The sequence below is a fragment of the Humulus lupulus genome, chromosome 1, assembly GCF_963169125.1.
Source record: "Humulus lupulus chromosome 1, drHumLupu1.1, whole genome shotgun sequence".
Taxonomy (NCBI): domain Eukaryota; kingdom Viridiplantae; phylum Streptophyta; class Magnoliopsida; order Rosales; family Cannabaceae; genus Humulus; species Humulus lupulus.
This window is the reverse complement of record NC_084793.1, coordinates 282,786,931-282,795,045: the sequence shown is the minus strand read 5'-3', so window position 1 is coordinate 282,795,045 and position 8,115 is coordinate 282,786,931. Positions and strand designations below refer to the sequence as shown.

General features: G+C 37.1%; 2 protein-coding genes across 2 annotated transcripts; both read left to right on the top strand.

Annotated features, from left to right (window-relative positions):
• Nucleotides 1-634: 634 nt before the first annotated feature.
• Nucleotides 635-1,432, top strand: LOC133778258 (uncharacterized). Its single transcript, XM_062218131.1, has one exon. The coding sequence runs from the start codon at nt 635-637 to the stop codon at nt 1,430-1,432; it is 798 nt and encodes a 265-aa protein (XP_062074115.1).
• Nucleotides 1,433-3,386: 1,954 nt separating this feature from the next.
• Nucleotides 3,387-4,907, top strand: LOC133778243 (uncharacterized). The gene has a single exon (XM_062218113.1). It carries the CDS (start codon nt 3,387-3,389, stop codon nt 4,905-4,907), a length of 1,521 nt encoding a protein of 506 aa, XP_062074097.1.
• The last annotated feature ends 3,208 nt before the right edge of the window (nt 4,908-8,115 follow it).

The window sequence follows — 8,115 nt, the reverse complement described above, 5'->3', positions numbered from 1 at the left end:
TTACCTTGTACGATTCAGCCAATGAATCCTCATTTATTTCTGACTCGTCAGAATCTGAGACTACACCATCAATATTGCTTTCAGTGATGGTATTGTTCAAACACACAATTTTTTCCTAAAAAACATTAGACAAAACAATTAAAAAAAAATTTGGCGTGCGTAGTGCTCTTGCTTCTCTCCGATGAAGAAGAAGAAGATCGCTCGAAAGCCTCCATCCAGATCTTGGAATGAGGAGGTTCCTTCATCAACGATCGTGGCAAATTATCTATCGACAGCTCAAGAGTGGAGTCTGCCTCTTGAGGTAGATACGTTATTGCAATTATCTGAAGGAAAGGCTAGGTCGAAGAACATTTTAGACGAGAAGGAATTGCACCCTGTTGGTGATGACGATCGTTCTAGTCTAGAAGGAGAGGTGCTGGAAACAAATAGGGGGGAAGGTTGTGTGAAAGATGACTTTCTAGCCTTCGCTCAATTGCATTGGGCGAAGCTTAAGGATAAACAGATGATCAGTGAGGCGGCCAAACTTTAATATGAGGAGCCAATTCTAAAAGACGGGAAGAGAGTTGCTCAGCTTGATTTGGCTGAGGTTGCTGAACAGGCTCACAATTGGAGTTCAGCTGTGATATGTATGGTGATGGGAGCCAATCCCCCATTTGCTGTTTTTGAAGGTTTTGTGAAACGTATTTGGGGTCACCTTGGTATTGAGCGAATTGTTCGGATGCATATGGGGCTTAGCATTGTTAAATTCAATGATGAGGCTACTAGGGATTTTGTTCTGGAAACTGGCATTGTGCAATTTGACAAGAAACCAGTGATTGTGAGACCTTGGACTCAAGATCTTGACACCATCAGGTTAGTTCGTTCGGTTCCTTTATGGATTAGATTGCCTAATCTAGGTCTTCAGTATTGGGGCCAGAAGTACCTCAGTGCATTAGTCAGTAATATAGGGAAACCTATTATGGTGGATAAGGTTACTAAGGAAAGATCGATGATTAGATATGCGAGAATTCTAGTTGAAATGGAGATATCTGATAACCTGCCGTTTATTATATATTTTGTGAATGAAAGGGGTCAAGTTCAAAAGCAGTTTGTTGAATATGAATGGTTGCCCATTAAATGCAACAACTGTAAGGGATTTGGCCACAATACGGTTGACTGCAAGAAAAATGGTTCTAAAAGTTGGGTTAAGAAGAATGTGACTAAACAGGAAAATGATGGAGCTCCTATTGACTCAGAGGTAGTTGCTACTGATACAATCTCAGTAGTTTCAGCAGGAGTTCCTGAACCTGTTAAGGATGTGGAGGGGAGTCATGAAAAGGCAGGGATTGAGATTAGTAGGGCTGCTGCTGGCTGTTCTCAGGACCTGGTTTTAACACCTGACAATAATAATAAGGAGAATTGGGAAGTGCCTAAGAGAACAGGGAACTCATGAGGGAAAGGGAAGCTAATTAGAACTGTTTTAGACAAGAAACAGAATGCATTTAAGGTACTTCAGGAACAGGGGAAAGGTGGAACATGTGGGAACTTAAACGACTTAAAGTTAGATGGACTGCTCCAATATACTTAGTTGGAATGTAAGGGGTATGAATAAGAGAGAAAAGCAATCTGCTATTCTGAATCTTTTAAAGATAAATAAAGTGGGAATTGGAGCTTTGTTGGAGAATAAATTGAAGAAGGAAAAAATTGAAGATATGATGATTAAATTGTTTTGTGGTTGGGATTACTACAGCAGTAGTGCCTCAGAAGGTCGTATATTAGTACTTTGGCGGAAATCGTTTACCAAGGTTCAGGTCCTTTTGGATCAACATCAATTGGTTCACTATTCAGTAAAAATCACAGGCATGCCGATGGAGTTTTTAGTCACATTTGTTTATGGTCTCAACACTTTAGATGAGAGATTGGAGTTGTGGAGGGGATTGTCTTGCATACATGTTATGAATAAGCCTTGGTTGATTGTGGGAGACTTTAATGCTGTTTTTAATTTTGATGATAGAGTGGGAGGGAGGACTATTGGTGCTGCTGAAATACTTGATTCTAATGCCTGGCTTGCCCATTCTCAGCTGGTTTCACTCAAGAGAATTGGTTCAAATATTACCTGGTCCAATAAGCAAGATGGAGGGGATAGGATATATTCAAAGATTGATCATGTGTTCATTAATGAAGATTGGATTGATGCTTTGCCTCACTCTATTGCAGAATTTCATTGGGAGACCTTTTCGGATCACTGTTACTGTCTCATAAAATCGCTCAAGCTGGGACCGCTAGGCACTAAGCCTTTTTGGTTCTTTAACTTCTGGACAACTCATAGGGGGTTTAAGGAGGTGGTTCTAGACAGTTGGAATAAGCCTTTGGTAGCGAGTGACTAAAAAACTGCTTAAACTAAAGCATATTTTGAAAGCCTTTAAATAGAGAGGAAATTTGAGATGTTGAACAGGGTTATCATCAAGCTAAAGGAGACTATCAGCTGGCACTCACTAGAGATCAAGCTGCCCCAACTGATTTGGCTGCACAGGAGGCTGAAAAATCAGCAGCTGTTCGTTATCAAGATCATGGTGATAGATACAGAAGCTTTTTAATTCAAAAGGAGCAAAATTACATGGTTGCAGAAGGGAGATGATAATAATGCATACTTTCATGCTTGCATCAAAAAAAGAAGAGAGGAGAATCGTATTGTCTCCTTTCTAAATGAGCGAGGGGATATTATTGATGATTATGAGGCTGTGGTTCATCATTTTCTGGACCATTTCAGAGGCTACATGGGCAGCTCTAGTTCAGCCAATGGTTCATTTAATTCACAGTGTATAGAGTTAGGGACTTGTCTGTATATTGAGATGCAGCTGCGGTTGACTAGGGTCTTTGGGAAATCTGATGTTAAGAAGGCTCTCCTTAGCATTCCGGGCATAAAAATTCCAGGGCCGGATGGATTTGGTTCTGAATTTTACAAAACAATGTGGCTGGATATTGGGGATGGCATATCAGATGATATTCTTGGATTCTTTCGAGATGGAAAAATCCCTGCGGAGCTCAATGAAACAGCACTTGCTTTGGTTCCTAAAACTAATTCTCCTAGCTGAGCAGTTGACTACAGGCCCATAGCTTACTGCAACACTTTATATAAATACATCTAAAAAATGATCTGTAGTAGACTATCGAAAGTTCTTCCTCATTTGATAAGTCAAAATCAAGGTGCCTTTGTTAAAGGGAGATTGTTAGCTCATAATATTCTTATATTTCAAGACTTGATCAAGAGCTACAATAGAAGAAATTCTTCCCCAAGGTGTGCTTTAAAGATTGACTTGAGCAAGGCCTATGACACAATAGACTGGTGCTTTCTAGAGAAATTACTTATCTATTTTCGGTTCCCTAACTGATTCATTCATTGGGTGATGGTTTGTCTTCGTGGCACCTCTTACGTTCTTATGCTGAATGGTAGAATGCAGGGGGGTTTTAGGGGTGTTAAGAGTCTTCACCAGGGGGACCCTATATCACCTTTACTATTTATCTTGATTATGGAATATCTTACGAGGCTGCTTCAACTAGGGGCTCAGCAACAAGAGTTTAGATATCACCCTCTGTGCAAAGGCCTTAAGATCATTAATCTATGCTTTGCTGATGACTTAGTGATCTTTTGCAAAGCTAATAGCGGCTCAGTCCAGGTGGTTAAACAGGTTTTTGAGGATTTCTGTAACAGCACTGATTTGAAGGCTAATATCAGTAAATCTCATGTGTTTTTTGGAGGGGTTTCGGCTGCTGTTAAGGACCAGATTATTCAGATATTACAGCTTGATGAGGGAACTTTCCCTCTTAAATATCTGGGGATCCCTATGCGACCAACAAAATGGAAAATGGCAGATTGTGGTGAGATTCTTAAAAAAATCAAGCTTAGACTTCACACCTGGGCTAGTAGACATTTATCTTATGCAGGGCGGATTCAATTGATCACATCTGTTCTTTTGGGATTGCGTAATTATTGGATGAACATCTTCTTGCTCCCTCAAAGCATTGTCAAAGAGGTAGATAAAATTTTCTTGTGGTTTCTTTGGGGCAACAATGGTACTAGGAGTAATTTTCATCTCACTCCTTGGTCCTCAGTTTGTTTGCCGAAAAGATTTGGTGGGCTAGGTTTTGGTGAAGGAACTAAGTGGAACAAAGCAATGCTAGCCAAATATATCTGGGCTATTAATCATCAACCTGAGACTCTTTGGGTGAAATGGGTCAACACAGTGTATTTAAAAGGCCAAAGCTTTTGGCAGTACCATCTTAAGGCGGATACCAGTTGGTATTGGCGCAAGATCTGTCATTTGCGTGATGTGTTTTCTCAAAAGGATATTGATGCAGCTGTTAGACATGGGAGATTTAAAGTTGGTTTACTTTATATGAATTGTATTCATCAAGACCCGATCAAGTACCATCCTTCTGTTTGGAACAGAATAAGTGTGCCAAAGCATAGATTTATCACTTGGCAAGCGGTGAATGGGAAGTTATTAACTCGAGACCATTTGCATAGAGTGCTCATGCAGCTTAATAGCCTCCTCTGCCCAGTTTGTGAGCTAGCTGCTGAAAATCATGAGCATCTATTTTTTTACTGCAATTTTTCTCAGCAGGTAGTCCAGCAGGTCCAACTTTGGCTGGGACGCACTTGGCCTTTGAAATTCAATGACTGGTCTCGGTGGATTGAAAATATGAGAAGAGATTTTATAGTTGCGCTTGTGGCGGCTGTCTTCTCAACAACGATTTATTACATTTGGTATAATCGTAATTCTTGTTTTGTTAATCACTTCTCTTATAGAGTCAATTGTATAGTTGATATGATTAAAAAAGATGTTAGCTACAGAAGCAAGTGCTTTACACAAAGGAAGTTGACAGGCAAAGAGTGGATTTTTGTGAGGAAATTATCATCTGTGTAATGTTGTTGTTGCCTTCTTAGTGAGGGTGTTTAGTTTGTAATTTGGCTGTGATTAATAAAGTTTTCTTTCTTGATAAAAAAAACACTAGACAAAACAGAGGTTAAAGCAACATTTTGCCCATCTTCTTCACTGCTTTCGGTCTCATCATCACTCCAAGTGACATTAAGCCCCTTTCTGTTCTTTTTCAAAGTATTGGCACATTCTGATTGAATATGACCAAAACCTTCACACTCTCTGCATTGGATACCCTTTTTTTTAGTAGAACCAACCTTTAGAGAATTTTGACAGATTCTTTTTGTTGCTAACCTTTTTCATGAATTTTTTGAAAATTCCTTGTCAACAAGGCCATTTCTTCATCCTCCTCATTATCAGAAAAAAAAATATTCAGAAGCTTTAAAAGCAATACCTTTAATTTTCTCACTTGAGGATGTCAGCTTGTCTTTTTGCTTGATCTGTTGGTTTAGTTCAAATGTTCTCAAAGAGCCCATTAGCTCTTCAACCTTCATTTTGCCGAAATCCTTTGCTTCTTCCATTGCTAGAAGTTTTGTGTCAAATCTATCTGGAAGCCCAAGAACTATTTTTCGAACTAAAACAGATTCACCAAGTTTCTCACCCAATGCAAAAAACTCATTAGCAATGCCAGACAATTTTTCATAAAACTCAAATAAAGTTTAAGATTCTAACATTCTCAATTCATCAAATTTAGTTTATAACATGGTAAAACGTGGTCTTTTGACAACAGTAGTCCCTTCAAATTGAGTTTGAAGGATTTGCCAAGCCTCTTTTGCAGACTCACAAGAAGAAATCAATTTTATAAATCCTTCACCAACTCCATTAAAGATCGCATGAAAATTGTTATTATTGTAACCAGACAATTTTTCATCTTCAGTAGACCATTCGAGTTCAAACTTTACCTAAGTATTACCTTCTTTGTCTTTATTAGTTGGTGGAGTCCATCCAGATAGTATAGATCTCCAAGCCCTTTCATCTTGTGACTTGATAAACGCCCTCATTCTGACTTTCCAATAAGGATAGTTAGTATCATTCAGTAAAGGAGGTCGGGTTATGGAACTTCCTTCTGCAAAGAAAGACATCTTACACAAAACAATTAAACGGAATAAAAATAACCGCAAGATCTCACTAAGAGTTTAGTGAACTGCTTTGATACCAAATGCAATTCCGTATTTTATGATTACCAACTTTATATTTAATAAAATCAATTAATTAAATGCGGAATAAAGGGTTGGTACTGGAACAAATATTATGTAGCTACATACTGAGATTCTATAACTACAGAAATACACAACAAAATGATAAAACAGAAAAGTAAAAAAAAACACACAAAGTTTTTTTTTATGTGGTGTCAATATCTTTTTGGATATTACTAGTCCACGGGGCCACACCCAGAGATAAGATTCATTAATAAAGTTTCTAAAAAAATACAAAGTATTTGACTTAAGCAAAGATTAGACTCCCTCTAATATAATGCCGCAAGCTTGATGTATTTTCTACTAGATGAATGAACCTTGCTAAAACTTCAAGAACTCGAACTCCCTTCGATTTTCTTGAAGAGCGCTTGCTTCCTCCCGAGGCAAGACTAGGATGAACCTTCTTCCGAAGGTTTGCTCTTTGTTCTTCTCTTTGCTGAATTGTTTCAATACACAAAACACATACAAAGACACAAAATAACAGAGGTATAGCCGAACCACTAACCTCTACACAAGAAACACTTTTTTCTAAAGATGTAAAATAAATTTAAGAATAGACAAAAGAGCTAACCTAGACAAGGCTGCTATGGTAAGTATTTATACACAAATATACTCACATAAGACAACCTTTACTAGATCTGAACGCACACAACTCACTAGAAAATATCTCCTTAAATAACCAATCAATTACATTGAATCATTCGTGATCTGAGGAAACAGACAGACTGTCTGTAGCTACAGAACAATCCATATCTGAGCTATCATTGCAAGATCTTATCTTCATTTTAACGAGGATCAATCTGATCCTATTTGTTGAAATCTGGTCATAAGAATCAGGTTGTCAAATAAAATCAGCCAGATATAAAATAGACCAACATTTATTATTTGATTCATATGTTTAAAAGCTAAGTATATTGTCAAACATTCTTTAAATAGAATAGATTGATATAATCAACTTTTTCTATAATCTAAACATAAATGTCAACTAAATAAAATGGAATCAATTTCAATTAAATACTGAAATAACAAGAAATAAATCAAAAAATATTTTGTCAAATATAATTTGCCAAAAATGAAATTTACAATATGGGCTAATACATCAAATAACTATCTAACAACCCATATTTTAATAAAACAATTAAAATGTTAATGTAAGCCCAAATAAAAGCCTTACATTCTATTGTAGGGATTAGTTTGACACATTTCCATTTAGAAGGAAACCTAGAATTATTCACACTTGTACCTCAGTAGACTTAGTGGAGTTTTTTCCACATGTGTTCTTTCTAATTATTTATGCAACGACTTGAATAGCCTTGAAATTGCTCTCGTGAGCTTTGTAATGGACTATGTCCAATTAAGTTCCATTTCTATTTAAAAAAATGAGTGTTGCTATTTGACACCTTAAGGTGTCCAGTACCACATGAGGTGGCACCATATGGTTAGTTAGCGATACCTCATAATACTCATTAAATTCAAATGTGTGGGACCTAATATTGGATTTCACCAATAGCATTATGCTATCTCCTTGTGGTGTTGGACACTAGGGTGGCCCTTAGCATTTCTAAAAACAAATGTCATTTTTTCCTGTGACTTTATACATACTTGTTTCTCATGGTTTTTGTTCTTATTAATTTATATCACTTCGATTCCCTTTTACTTCTCATGTATAATGTTTGATGTCATAATGTTTTTCTCTACACTCAATTTTCACTAGACTTTCTCTTACCAAACTGTGCTGATAATACTTGGGCAATTGTTGTTTCTCTGTTATATCTTCATAGAAGATATGTATATATATACACGATACATAGGAAACCAAAAAACAGGAAACTAGAAATTAGCTATGCCTTAAATAGCTATGCCTTAAATAGAATATATTCACAGCCATGCAAATCAATCCCATACAAATCAATCACAATAATTAAGCACTCCGTAATACCCCCCCTCAAGTTGGAGCATGAAGATCTGAGATGCCCAACTTGTGAAGTAGATAATCAAAC

Bases quoted from the DNA above. Each gene is read 5' to 3' on its own strand.
- LOC133778243 (XM_062218113.1), top strand. From the start codon at position 3,387: ATGGTTTGTCTTCGTGGCACCTCTTACGTTCTTATGCTGAATGGTAGA.
- LOC133778258 (XM_062218131.1), top strand. From the start codon at position 635: ATGGGAGCCAATCCCCCATTTGCTGTTTTTGAAGGTTTTGTGAAACGT.